The 14,493-nt window shown below is 36.2% G+C and overlaps 2 protein-coding genes and 1 pseudogene across 3 annotated transcripts; 2 read left to right on the plus strand and 1 right to left on the minus strand.

Annotated features, from left to right (window-relative positions):
* Window positions 1-104: 104 nt before the first annotated feature.
* Window positions 105-4,432, minus strand: LOC125200855 (uncharacterized). 2 transcript variants are annotated; one of them, XM_048098658.2, is made up of 7 exons: window positions 3,613-4,431; window positions 2,900-3,115; window positions 2,659-2,802; window positions 2,400-2,543; window positions 2,176-2,316; window positions 1,790-1,933; window positions 105-1,562 (listed from the first exon to the last, which is right to left on the minus strand). In XM_048098658.2, the coding sequence occupies exons 1-7, from the start codon at window positions 4,241-4,243 to the stop codon at window positions 301-303; spliced, it is 2,682 nt and encodes an 893-aa protein (XP_047954615.2). In that variant the 5' UTR covers window positions 4,244-4,431; the 3' UTR covers window positions 105-300. The 2 variants fall into 2 exon arrangements, with proteins under 2 accessions (XP_047954615.2, XP_047954616.2); XM_048098659.2 differs by lacking the exon at window positions 2,900-3,115 and having other exon boundaries at window positions 3,613-4,432.
* Window positions 4,433-8,984: 4,552 nt separating this feature from the next.
* Window positions 8,985-11,215, plus strand: LOC148931959 (uncharacterized; annotated as a pseudogene).
* Window positions 11,216-11,287: 72 nt separating this feature from the next.
* Window positions 11,288-13,406, plus strand: LOC148931960 (uncharacterized). The gene is made up of 4 exons (XM_089064967.1): window positions 11,288-11,386; window positions 11,464-11,934; window positions 13,104-13,241; window positions 13,398-13,406. Exons 1-4 carry the CDS (start codon window positions 11,288-11,290, stop codon window positions 13,404-13,406), a joined length of 717 nt encoding a protein of 238 aa, XP_088921093.1.
* The last annotated feature ends 1,087 nt before the right edge of the window (window positions 13,407-14,493 follow it).

Here is a 14,493-nt window from a genome sequence, read left to right on the forward strand (position 1 = left end):
TAAAATATGTTGTGAAATGAATAGTTGTGGCCTGAGTTGTGGCCCGAGTTGTGGCCTGCGGTGTTAATGGAGTTGTGCCTGGAACCCCTAATTTGAGGGAATGATGACGTGGAGGGGACTTGCGGCCCAAATCCGGGCCAGGGTTATTCATGCTCTTAATCATACAACAGAAACAAATGTAGCCTAACTTAGAAATACAACATTGCATAGTTTAAGATGCATTATTTGCAAAACATCATACACACAACATGCTAGTGTTACAAATGAAGCTCAAGTAAAGCACAACATGCTTGTTTTGAATCAACTTCTCGTTGTTGCTTTTGCTCTGTTTCTTCTCTTCATCTTACTATTATTATATCCAAGGCCAAAAAAGAATTTCACTAACCATCTTGGCCTTCCGCTTCTTATAACCATGTAACCAATTCCAATTCCAACTACAAATCCACATCCATATCCCATCACCACACTTCGCCAACCAAATCCATCTATAAATCCCGACTCTTCATCATCTTCTTCTGGAGGAAACATTGGTTTACCATCAGTTTTTTCACACTGTTTTGCCAATGGAACTCCACACAATCCCAAGTTTCCTATATATGAATCACTTTCAAACGTAGAAAATTGCTTAGATTTTGGTATCGGCCCCACAAGATTATTCATTGATAGATTTAATTTCGAAAGAAATGTCAACCTTGTAAGATCACTTGGAATTTTTCCAGTTAATCTGTTCCATGACAAATCCAATGACTCAAGAATACTTATATTCCCAAGAGACACAGGAATCTGTCCCGTGAGAGTATTACGGGACAAATTCAAGTATCTCAGAGTATTAAGATTGCCTATGGAAACTGGAATATTCCCAGAGAATTTATTGGATGAAAAATCAATCGTTGTAAGCGTATCCAACAATCTCAGCAATGTCTGATCTAAACCTTTCAAAGTGACGCTTAAGTCAAAATATCTTTGGAGCACATCATTCTGAACGCGTGTCAGATTATCCTTAGCATCTATCATACCTCCGAAATTCATGAAATATGTATCAGGTAAAGAGCCAACAAACGCATTTCTTGCTATATCCAAGACTTGCAACTTTGGAAACGGATGCTCGGTCTTTAAAGCCTCCAACATAGTACCATTCAACTTGTTAGACCTCAAGATGAGGACGCGAAGTTGAGGGAATCCTTCCATCCAGAAGGGAAATGCACCTTGTAGTTCATTATCACCAACATCAATGCTTTCCAGACGGTGACAGTTGATTAAGGAGTGTGGTATTCCTTCCAATTTATTGTCTTTCAGATTAATGTACTGAAGACTGCATCCTTTTTCAAGTGTAGATTGGAGGGCTGTGATTTGGTTTTGACCCAAATTAAGAAGCAATAGTGAACTATTGATGTTTCCCAAGCACTTTGGCAGCTGTCCTTCCAAATGATTGTCTGCTAAATGGAGGAGTGACAGTAATCTCAAGTCGCAAATGGATGATGGAATCTCTCCATTTAGTTTGTTATGAGGGAGTCCTAAATAAGCCAGCCCTGACATATTACCAATGGCGGAAGGTATTCGACCTAAATATTGATATTGAACACGGATCAAGAATGACATACAGTACTTGTTTGACTTTGTTAAGGAAATTGGGTGAAAAAAGTTTGTGTGCGTCCTAATTTTATAATAAAATGTGAGCTAAGTGAGTTGGTAAAATAATAAATTCTATCTATAAAAAAATATGAGATATTCGATGGGGGACAGGAGGGAGTCGTAGAGAGATATATACATAGAGAAAGAGAGATGTTACCGTTTAAATTATTGTTGAAAAGCCATAACTCACGAATGCGTGTCATGTTTCCAATTTCACTTGGCAACAGTCCACTAAGATTGTTGATTGCAATAGTGAGTGTCTCCAAACTATTGAGATGACCAATTTCTTTTGGAATATTACCTGGCCGTACAAATTTTGAAAATGACAACTCATATTATCCAATGAGTTAATTAATGTAAACAGTATTCAAAATTTCACTAATACAATGAATTTTAATTAACAGTATAACCAAAATTGGAAGGTTAATATACCTTGAATGATTATGATTTTAAATGGTACTCATCATACTCACCTAACCATAAAATCCGTGTAATAGTTTATTTACATATAGGAGAGAAAGACATAGAGTGTGAGCATGATACCATTAAAATTATTGACGTCAAGCCAGGCTTGGCGCATGGCTGATAAGTTTCCAAGTTCTCTCGGCAACGAACCACTAAAATGGTTCGTTGCAATATTGAGTACCTCCAAATTAAGACGACCAATTTGTTTTGGAATATTACCTGTGAAATAATGGCAACTCATGAGATCCAAATGAGTTAATTTAGTAATTAGAGATAATATCGAAAGAGATATGAAATCATACCATCTAAATTATTGTTGTTGAGCCACAAGTATGTAAGTTGTGTCATGTTTTCAATCTCTTCAGGAAGTGATCCATTGAAATTGTTTTCTTCCAATTGCAACTCTACCAAGTTATTAAGACGACCAATTTCCTTAGGAATATTACCTGTATAAATATAAAATTGTGAAACAATGCTATGCCAATCTTTTGTTTTCAATTAATAACAAATTAAATTAGTAAAATATGACTTGTAAGTAGGAAGGTAGAAAGATATTCATACCACTTAAATCATTACTGTGAAGAAACAATCCAAACATGGTTGTTAAGTTCCCAATCTCTCCTGGCAATGATCCACTGAACTTATTTCCAGACATGCTTAGTCGCCCGAAATTACTAAGACGACCAATCTCTTTAGGAATATTACCTAATTAGAGAGATAAATCAACTCAAATTTTAAAAAAATTCCATTTACATGCTATAATAATAGATAAATAATAATATTTTGAGTATAAGAAGCATACCGCTGAAATTGTTGAATTCAAGGCTTAGTCTGAAAAGGGATGTTATGTTTCCAATTTGTGGTGATAATGGTCCACTAAGTTGATTGTAGGAAAAGTCAACAATTTGTAATGATACTATGCTGAAAATAGTTGCTGGAAATGTGCCATTTAATTTGTTCATATTCAGGTCCAAAATTTGTAAATTTGTAAGATCACCTATCTCTTTTGGAATATTACCTGTAGTTGAATTGTATCAAATCAACATCCTATTACATATTCCCAAATGTGAAGCATAGAAATTAAATAATTATATTAAATATGGCCTTAAAATGATCATTTCTACACCAAATAAAATAAAAAAGTAGGGAAACTATTAAAAGATACACCCTCTATTCCAAGTTACTTGGATCATATTTTATTTTGGATAGTCCCAAGTTACTTGAATAATTTCTCTTTTCGGCAAAAAACAAAAACATCTAATCAACATACTTTATTCTCTCATCTCTCTTACTTTATTCTCCCCTCTACTTTATTTTAAATTTGTAAGATTACCGATCTCTTTTGGAATATTACCTGTAATTTGAACTGTATCAAATCAACATCCTATTATACAAACCCCAAATGTAAAGCATAGAAATTAAAGAATTAAATTGAATATGACCTTAAAATGATCATTTTAAAACCAAACAAGACCAAAAAAGTAGGGAAGCTATTAAGAGATAGAAAGATCTTACCAATTATATTGTTACCACCAAAGTATAACTCTTGAAGCAATGTCAAGTTCCCAATTTGTGCCGGCACGAGTCCATTCAAGTTGTTGCTGCGCAAAGAAAGATACCTTAGTTGCGAACAATGTTTCAAACTCGATGGTATTTCCCCATACAACTTGTTGAAAGATATACGAAGTCTCTTGAGTCTATGCAGATTGTATTTGCATATATCAAATGGTAAGCTGCTAGACAAATTATTCTCCCCCAAATTCAAAATTTCTAAAAATGACAAGTTGAAAACAGATGGGGGAATAGGACCACCAAATGTGTTCTTGGTCAAATCTAAAGAAATGAGAAAAGAAAGATTTCCGATTTCTGGTGGAATGCTCCCGACAAGACCCATGTATGATATGTTCAACTGAGTCACCCTGTGATAGCGAGAATCACAGGTAACTCCGATCCAGTTACAAACGTCGCTCTCACCGCTCCAATTTTGGGTCAATATATTATTGGGATCGAAAGAGATTCGAGATTTGAAGGTAGTAAGCGAGGAACGATCAGTGTTGATATCGGAGTTGGCTGAGGCAGAACAAATCAGCCATTGAAGTAGGAAGAATGATGTTATAAGGAGGTAGAAATGGGAAGATCTATCCATTGACTAGGCTTGATTTTAAAAGTAGTAATGTGTGGAGGTACACAAGATTTAAGCTACCACTATACATATATATTCCTCAAAGGCTCAAACTGTGTGTGTGTGTGTGTGTGTGGAAAGGGAATTTGGGCAATTGGAGAGTGACAATTGTTTGAGAGTAAAATAAATGCTATGTAAACACATTTTGAATTTTGCGTGAATTATGGCAAACATTAGTTCACCTTTTGATTTTTGCACCCTAAAATAAAGAAAATTGGTGACACATACCATATCTTGGACATTTCTACAAGCTTGACTCTTTACTGACTATTTACGAAGACTTCGTAAGTCAAGTCAGTAGCAAATGGGAGGGGTGACACTTGTTTTAAACTGAAATAAATGCTATGAACGTATATTTAAAAATGTTTAAAAATAATTATTTTATCATAAACAAAATAGTGATGATTTTTCATTGGGATACAAATCATCACAAGTCAAAAATTTTGACTTCTACATTCTATGCTGAATAAATCAACGATAATCAATGTTGAAAATTTCGACCAACAGGTTATATGATTACAAATGTTGATTATTACACATAAAATTAAGTGGAAACGTAGGAAGAAAAATCACTTTTATAATTCATCCCAAGTTTTGAAGTTTTCAACTTATACAACCACTGTTTTTATTAAACGAGTAATTAGATTTAACATAATTTGCATGTTAATATTTCTTAATTTTGAAAGTTCTCGAGTGAAAAGGGAGTTTGTTGTGGATAGTTACAAGATACCTTAAATGCATATTTTACTAAACACTCGGATATTTAGTCCCATAAAAATATGGACTTTGGGGACAACACGAGTTTTAAAGTGAAATTAGTACAATAGGAAAGAGATTATACTTGGATAAATTATGCAGGAGATTAATTTCTTGAGTTTCATAACTAAATCCGAAGAATTAATCTTGGAGACCTCTTTGTACAAAGAGACTCAATCATTTTTTAAAAAAGGGCCATACTCTCAAAAGGGACTCAAATCCAATAAAGAGGCCCAACTGAATTATTTAAACAAAACAAATTGGCCCAAAAGAGAGCCCATTTCCAGAGAATAATATGGTGCCTTTTAACACACACACAAATCAGATCTTTCTTGCGGCTCCACCCAACCGCCGTCGCCGGTCACCGACTTCATGTACGGTTGTTCCCTTTTAATATTTGTGCTTTAATTGATCTTTATAAATTTTTATTTTATCATATTCTACATTTTACCATAAGGCCCGACAAAGTCTGGAGTAGTCTAAGTGTTCGATAAAATATCACAGTACTAAAAATCATATTCTCAATAACCATACTACCTCCGTCCCCCAAATTTTGACACACATTGACTCAACACGGGTTTTAAGAAATATAATGAAAAGTGAGTTGAAAAAGTTGGTGGGATGTGGGTCCTACTTTTAAAGTATTAGTTTTATAATAAAATGTGAGAAGGAATGAATTAGTGGAATATGTGGTCCACTATAAAAAATGGTAAAAGTAAAGTGTGTCAAATTTTCAGGGACGGACCGAAATGGTAAACATTGTCAAAATTTGGGGGAGGGAGAGGTAGTATTTTCCAATAATATTTACTTTTTCTAATAGCTTAAGATATCTTGCTCCCTGTAAATACACGGAAATGACAAAGATTACTCCATATTTTTCTAAATCATAATCTTCTCCTTCATCAAAATTGTTCCGCCATGGCTCATGCTGATAATTCAAAGTTCAACCATTCGGAGCAGCAACCCTATATTCGGATCGATCCTCCGAAATTCAACGGAGTCGATCCATGGGGATGGACTTTCAAGGTTGACATGTATTTCGACTATTACGGAATGTCTTGGAAGAGAAACAAAATATCAGTTATATTTTGGTCCAACGTCTAAGACATAAGATTAGAATTTAACAATTTTGAACATTGAAATATTTGATTTTTTTAGCATCTGTGCAGATTGCATGCAAGGGTTGCTTAATCACACATTACAAACGAAAGTAGCCTAATTTAGAAATACAACATTGCATAGTTTAAGATGCATTATTTGCAAAACATCATACACACAACATGTAACGCCCTACTTTTTGAACCCTAAATTTCGAACTGTAAAATTTTTGCCTTGAATACTTTTAATGCCTTGAAGTCTGTGTATTAAATGAAAGAATGAAATAATTGTCTGCTATTCTTGTGACCTAATTTGACTTAGGGTTTGAAGGTGCATTGACGGAATTAATTTTGTATATATTAATAATTCCTTTCCGTGAGAAATATTTATTGGACTCAATTCCGTGTTGGATCCGATAAATTAAATAAACAAAACAAATCCAATTTTGTGAAGTATAAATTGTGGGCTACACAATCTATACAATATATAAAAGGGGAGTTTTGGGAGGTTTTGAATAAGGAGAGTTTTGGGAGGTTTTGAATAATCAATTTATGCTGAGGGATGTAAATGCAATTAATATAAAATTTAGAAATTAATTTTAATAACTATATAATCCTAATATGAATATATACTTCGTTATTTTAGCAATGTTGGTTTCCCACGTTTAGTTGGTTTCCCACGTTTGAGATTAGTTTACCATCATGTTTCATACTATATACATGAGTGATAAATTTAAATTAAAAATTTATCCAGAATTTTCAGGTTCTGCACCAAGATTCTCCTTCTTCTGCCACCACGCCGAGGCGCCGCAACCGCCACCGCGTACGTCCATTCCGTAATGAACTATGATTTGGAAATTGGGGCGATTTTACATACGCTTTTTTCTAAACTTCGCCGCTCTTTTCCTTCTCGGTTTTATCCGGTAGTTATTTACCGCTTCCTTTCGTTTCTGGAGCTGCCACACCTCTATAAGTACGTACGCCACAATGCCGCTGTCCTTGATGATAGGGTATCTCCTTCAATTCATTTTTTGTAACTACTCAATTCGCCCCTATTTCTCCCGTTTATGGCTTTTACTTACTCTTTCCATTCCAATTTTGGTTTGCACTTTATTTATTTTTTCTTTACCAATAATTGATGTTTTATAACTGGTAGCTGATTTGATAATGAGAAATTACTGCAAGTTTGTAGAGAATTTATACAGTGGTATAGTTTTGACTGACTCTAGAGGTGCATAGTGGAAAAAATGTAATTGATGGATATTTCAATGTGTGCTATTTCAGAACATGGCTTTGCTGCAGTTGATGGTGAAGTTGGCTTTTGTTATCTAAATAAGCCATTTTGGTTCAGGGGCTTATTGATGGCTAATTGTTCATCAAATGTATAGTTGCCATTATAAGGTAAGGAAGAAATGGAGATGTATTGGGGCTTTGTCAAGTTTCTGGTGTTGCCTGGTTTATTAATGCAAGTTTCAATTTGTGCTACTGTGTTCATGCACTACAAAAATTCGCGCATTTAGCTAGCACATATATCCGAGCACCAATATGTGCTCGGAATTTTCTTAGCATTTTCCGAGCATTTTCTGATAGTGCTCGGAATGTTGAAGAAATTATGATCTATACGACCACAGTTCGAGCATGGTCAACGTGCTCAACAGAATTGCTAGCACAATGACTGTGCTCGGAATCATTCCTAGCACAAATTGATTGTGCTCGGAAATATTCCTAGCACTTAAGGAGCTCAGATATTTCTAGCCCAACTTGATTTTACTCGTAATATTTCCTAGCACTTGCAAGGTGCTCGAAACAATTCCTAGCACTTAAGGAGCTTGGATTGTTCTAGCCCCACTTGACTTTACTTGTAATATTTCCTAGCACTTGGAAGGTGCTCGGAAATTCCTAGCACAACTTGCCAGCTCGATAATATTCCTAGCTGTTGGAAGGTGCTTGGAATATTCCTAGCACAAATTATCTGTGCTCGAATTATTTCCTAGCACTTGGAAGGTGCTCGGAAAAACCATGATTTTTTTTTCAAAACCAGATCTAGATCTGGCTTCTTCCATTTTACTTCTTCCATTTTCTCTCCAGCTCGTTTCTTCAGGTTATCCTACATATTTTCAATCTTACCTTTTTATTTCTTCGAATCATAGTAGTCTCTTTGCCCGTTGCCATCTTGCCTCATTATCTTTTTGTTATCTAAAGGTATAATTTATATTTATTAGTTACTCTCTCTAACTTCTATGTTAAATAATCTAAAATATTGTTATATCTGTTTTAATATATAGTATTAATTTATGTTATAGGATAGTAAAATGGATAAGTTACTAATATACAATGGACTTACCTATGAAAATAATAGTTAGCTAACTTAAGAATTTTAATAACTTGAAATAATATTTTTACTCAAGTAATGTTTTGATGATCAAGTGTAATTTTTATTTGCTAATTATTCTCTATAAACTCTTTGTTAATTTATTGAAAGTATTTTTTTTTCTTTGGATTTCATACTACAGGATAGTGAAATGGATAAAATTCTTGGACGAGAATGGATGTATGAGAGAAAGCATCCCACCGGAGAATTCAATCGTGACTTTATCGACGGGTTAGATATGTTTATGAATTTTGCTATGTCATTTCCCTCTAAAATGGATGGTTCGAAAATTAGATGTCCATGTAAACATTGTGATAATAGCAAATTTTTTCCTACTGATACGGTGAAAGAGCACCTTGTGAGAAGGGGGTTTACTCCAAATTACTATGATTGGAGATTCCATTGCGATGTGGAAGCGTCATCCAGTTCAATATCGGTTGAACCTATGCATTTCGATCCATCATCGGATCCATACCAACATATGGTACACAATGTGTGGGGACAGACAGCCATTCACAAGCCTTATCATTTCCAGGCGCAACATTCCGAACAATATGTCCCGCCTACTTACATGCCAGAATCCCCCACCAATGAGTTGCAACAGTTCTATAATTTATTAGAAGCGTCTCAGGCCGATTTGTGGGCGGGTTGTGATTATTCTGAGCTGTCAACAAATGCTCGACTGATGACTATGAAGTCTGAACATCGAATGTCTCAACGAGGTATTGACGAATTGTGCCAATTTATGGAGGAGCGCCTGCCGAAGCCAAACCGTATGCCTAGTAGCTTCTATAAGTGCAAGAAACAAATGCAGGCCTTAGATATGCCGATTCTTAAGATAGATTGTTGCAAGAGAGGGTGCATGATCTACTGGAGGGAAGATGAGAACCGAACTGAATGCAAAGTTTGTGGTCAGACCAGATTTAAGGGTAATGGCACAAGTCCACTCAAACAGATGTACTATTTCCCTTTAGGCTAAAGGTTGAGGCGTTTGTATGCATCCGAAATTACCGCTCAATCCATGTGATGGCATGCAGAGCACATCCAGACTCCAGGAGAGATGTCTCATCCGGCAGATTCTGTAGCCTGGAAAACCTTCGACAAGATACATCCTGTCTTTGCTTCTGAATCAAGAAATGTCAGGTTAGCACTTAGTACTGATGGATTTCAGCCATTTGGTCAGACCGGTTCGCAGTACTCATTATGGCCAGTGATTTTAACTCCATACAACTTGCCACCATTGATGTGCATGAAAGATCCATACATGTTTCTTACAATGATTGTGCTATTGATGTGTTTCTACAACCCCTGATCGCAGAGCTCAACGATTTATGGACCGAAGGAATCCCTGCATATGATATATCAAGAAAACAGAACTTTCAGCTACGTGCAGCGTTGATGTGGACTATCAGTGACTTCCCTGCGTATTCAATGTTGTCAGGGTGGAGCACATCTGGACACCGTGCGTGTCCATATTGTATGGAGGACTCACAAGCTTTCTCCTTGAAGCATGGACGGAAAACCACTTGGTTTGATTGCCACAAGAGGTTTCTCAACAGAAATCATCGATTCCGCAGAGACAAAAAGAACTTTAGAAAGAACACAACCGAGCATTCTGGTCCTCCTCCATTCTTAAATGGAGAACAAATACTTGATCATCTGGAACAATTTGAATTCAAGAGAGTATTTGATGAAGGTGCAGAAATAAACTCTGAGTTGAGCAAGATTTTTGGGTGGAATAAACGAAGCATATTTTGGGATCTTCCGTATTGGAAAACAAATGTGATTCGCCACAATTTGGATGTCATGCACATAGAGAAGAATATTTTTGATAATATTTTCAATACCATTATGAATGTAGAAGGCAAGACAAAAGACAACGCTAATGCAAGAAGGGATTTGGAATTGCTTGGTATACGACCAGAGCTTTGGCCAAGTGACGGAAAATAACATAAGGCTGATTACACGCTTGACAAAGAAAGTATGGAATTATTGCTCAAGTGGGTACAGGGTTTGAAATTCCCGGATGGTTATGTTTCCAATCTATCAAGGTGCATTGATATGAAGAAACACAAGTTGTACGGTATGAAAAGCCACGACTGTCACGTGTTTATGCAACGATTGTTACCAATCGGACTCCGTGAGTTACTTCCACACAGAGTATGGGAACCTTTGACCGAGTTGAGCAATTTCTTCAGAGATCTTACGGCTACGGTGATAAGGGAAATTGATATGACAAAATATCATGAGTCGATTGCAGTTACTTTGTGCAAGCTTGAGATGATATTTCCTCCGTCTTTCTTTGACTCCATGGAGCATCTTCCAATCCACTTAGCATATGAGGCGTTGATTGCAGGTCCGGTGCATTTTCGATGGATGTATCCATTTGAACGGTACATGCGCAAGTTGAAGTTAAATGTCAAGAACAAAGCTGCAGTTGAAGCATCTATATGCAATGCGTATTTGACTGAGGAAGCATCACATTTCTGCACTTATTACTTCGAGTCACATGTCCGTTGCCGAGGCAGAGATGTTCCTCGTAATGACGATGGAGGAGGTTCTACTCACCCCAAAGATATGCTTCCAATTTTCACATATGCTACGAGATGTGTTGGGAATGGACGAAGACGATTCTTGTTAGAAGTGGAATACAAAGCGGCACAAACTTATATATTAGTTAATACTCAAGAAGCAAAGGAATTCGAGCTGTAAGTTTGATTTCCTCAATACTCGTTTATTTAACTGATTAAATGTTAATTTAGTAATTGTTTTTTATAAAACAGTATGTTCATTGCACAATTGCGTGAGTGGATTCCGGGAATAACACCTCCTCAGATAGAGCAACAATTAGAAGATCATTATGCATCATGGTTCAAAGAATATGTAAGTTTTCTATATTTTTTTCTTTGTACTTTATTTGTCGAAAAAATAATTATTCATTAATTGTGTTTGGTACACAGGGCCGTAATAACTTGCCTCGTGATAGTCATCTATACTATTTGTCGCAAGGACCATTAATCGAGGTTACAAGTTACAATGTTTGTTTTGTCAATGGATATAAATTTCACACAGATTCCTATGGAAAGAGTAAATCTACAGTCAATAGTGGGGTATGCATCAGAGGGTCAAATTACAGCTATGATGAGGATGACTTCTACGGCATTTTGAAAGAAATTTTGGAAGTGGAATATCGGGCATTACCAATAAAGAAAGTTGTATTGTTTAATTGTGTGTGGTATAATCCGGCTCCGGCTCCACGCGGTGGTACAATTGTTCATCCGAAGTACAAAATTGTTGAAGTGAATATTCAGAAGGAGTATCCAAAATACGATCCATTCATCTTAGCCAAACAAGCATCTCAAGTTTATTTTGTATCTTTTCCGAGCAAGAAAAGAGACAAGGCGAATTGGCGAGCAGTGTTCAAAGTTCGAGTAAATAAATTTTATGCTAGTCATGCCGCTCCAAAAGAAAAAAATGAAGACACGGCTTTTCAAGAAGATGAAGTGGAAGTTCATGAAATTTCCGATGACGTTCAAATAGACCCTCCACGATGTGATCCTAGTGGTGCAATGATTCTAATTTTGAGAGAAGTTGCCGACAATGATGAATATGAAGATGGAGAAGAAGAAGAAGAAGAAGAAGAAGAAGAAGAAGAAGAAGAAGAAGAAGAAGAAGAGGAGGAAAATGAAGACAATGATGAAACGGTAAACATTGATTTAAATGTTATTTACAAACTCATTACTTAGTCATGCATATTTTGTGTCATTAAATAAATTCAGAAGCACTTACTTGATTCCCAAATTCCCAAATTAATTAGTAAGAATTAATTCCCAAATTCCAATTATTCTGAGTGACTCGAAGATGACTTGATTAACTATTTACTAAATTATTGACTTGATTAGGGATACTAAACCAAAGTCCAAAACATTTCTGGATCCCTCTCTCTCCTCTCGCTCTCTCTCACTCGCCGCTGCCGCTCTCTCTCCCTCTCGCTGCTCTCTCTCCGCTTGGCCGCCGCCGATCTCTCTCTGCTTTATAGTCGTTCTCTCTCCGCTTGGTCGCCGATCTCCGCTCTCTCTCACACCTGCAGGTTAGTGATTTGTCACGCCTCCAATATGCTTTGGAACCTTAGGTTTTCTGCTGTAGGTGTTTTGATTCTATGATTATCGCTTCGTGTGCTTTCACTGAGATTTTAGATTTTAGTTGAATTCGGTGTATTTGGTTTAGCTAGGGTTGGTGTAGGTTTGGTTTTTGTTTAATTTTGTTGCTAATTAGAAGAATTACTAGCACTTAAGGTGCTCGGAAATGTGCTAGGAAACCTCCATTTTTCCTAGCACTTTCGGGGTTTTCCTAGCACTTTCGGTGCTAGGTAAAAGGCACCGTTTTTTGTAGTGATGGCTTTGCTGGAGTGGATAAGATGAAGTTGCCTTGGTTATCTGAAAAGCACATTTCGGCGACTCTTGGCTTCAATGGTGCTTAAATGTTCATTTAGTGTATCACATCTCATGCTTTGCTCTAAGTACGATTATTTTAATATAGATAGATTATTGATTTTGTGTATTGCAAATTGATTTTGTTCCTTATTTTATTGTAGTTTTAGGTGAAGCGGACGACTTTAAAGATGACAAACGAGTTATTTTACTTAGGAGTTTTGTTGAATGATCACCTCGACAAGCAGGCAGTTATAGACCGAGTTCTTAACGTCATCAAGTCCTTCCCCAAAGTCGATTTGTCCAAGGTCTACCTCATTTTCTTCAATTCTTTTTTTATTAACTAACAATTTACTCTTTCTCGGATTTGTATGAGCGGATGTTTAGATATTTGTTTGACAAGGTTGGTTTATGCACCTTCGTTTCTCTTGATCTATTGTTAAATAGATGAATCATAAATGCAGATTGACTGACTTATTTTAAAGTAGCTGGACAAGTGATATCATTTTCACTTTAGTTTTTTGATCCATAGATCTTTTAGGTATTGGTTGCAATTATCCTTAATTCTTTATGATAGATTTTTATCATCCTACTCCATCGATCATTTAATGTTTAAACATTATATTATGTGATTTGTTTCAAATTTATTATGCTTCAATGTTGATTTGTATAGACTTTTTTATTCTCATATAATTAAAATTGTTACTCATATCGTTCATTATTATTATTGATTCTAATTTTGTTTAATTAATTTAAAATTAAAAATCAATGTGTTAAAATTATACTAATTTGTGCATAGCACATATGTGAAACTAGTTAAAATAAAATACAAGGATTTGAGCCCCAAATTAATTAATTAAAACATGAGATCTTTATATTGAGCCCAAAGACTTTCTTTGATTACAATTATGGAAAGAAGAAAATAATTAAATTAAAAATTAGCAAAGATTTCTCGTCCTCCATCTTCACCCCTTTGGCCCTTTCTCACTATCCATAACCGTTACCCACTCTACAGAATTTCTTCCCAAAATAAATCATCAATCAACTATCCATCAAGCAATATATAAACCCCCATACCCTAATTCCTCCATTCTTTCACAATCTCAAACACTCCAACAGTGAAGAATTCGACAAAGAAGAAGCATCACCCAACACCTTCATCTCCTTCCCGTCGCCAACGCTAGACTCCGAAACTTGGAGGAGCAAACGAAAGCGGCAGCAACAGCAACTCGTCCATCCACCAATCTGCTTCACGTGCAACCGGTATACGCCTCTTTCTCCCAATAACCAATTTCGATTTCGTACATTTTGCATCCTCCATGCTTTAGATCGCATAGACCGTAATTGATGAAAACAACCCCAATTCGGAAATCAAATTCGGAAGAAAGACTTTTAATTTAAAAACTTACCAAGATTTGGGAACGGCGACGGCGAGGTCGAACCCGGCGGCGCGACCTTCTGACGGCGGAGAATCGGGCAGCGACGCGCCTCCGGCGAGGCGGCTTCCTCTGGCTTGGCGGCTTCTCAATTGAATCCATCCTTGTTTGCTTGTTTTGATAT

The sequence above is a fragment of the Salvia hispanica genome, chromosome 2 (assembly GCF_029641045.1).
Source record: "Salvia hispanica isolate PSC_SH4W2 chromosome 2, Shi_PSC_v1, whole genome shotgun sequence".
NCBI lineage: Eukaryota > Viridiplantae > Streptophyta > Magnoliopsida > Lamiales > Lamiaceae > Salvia > Salvia hispanica.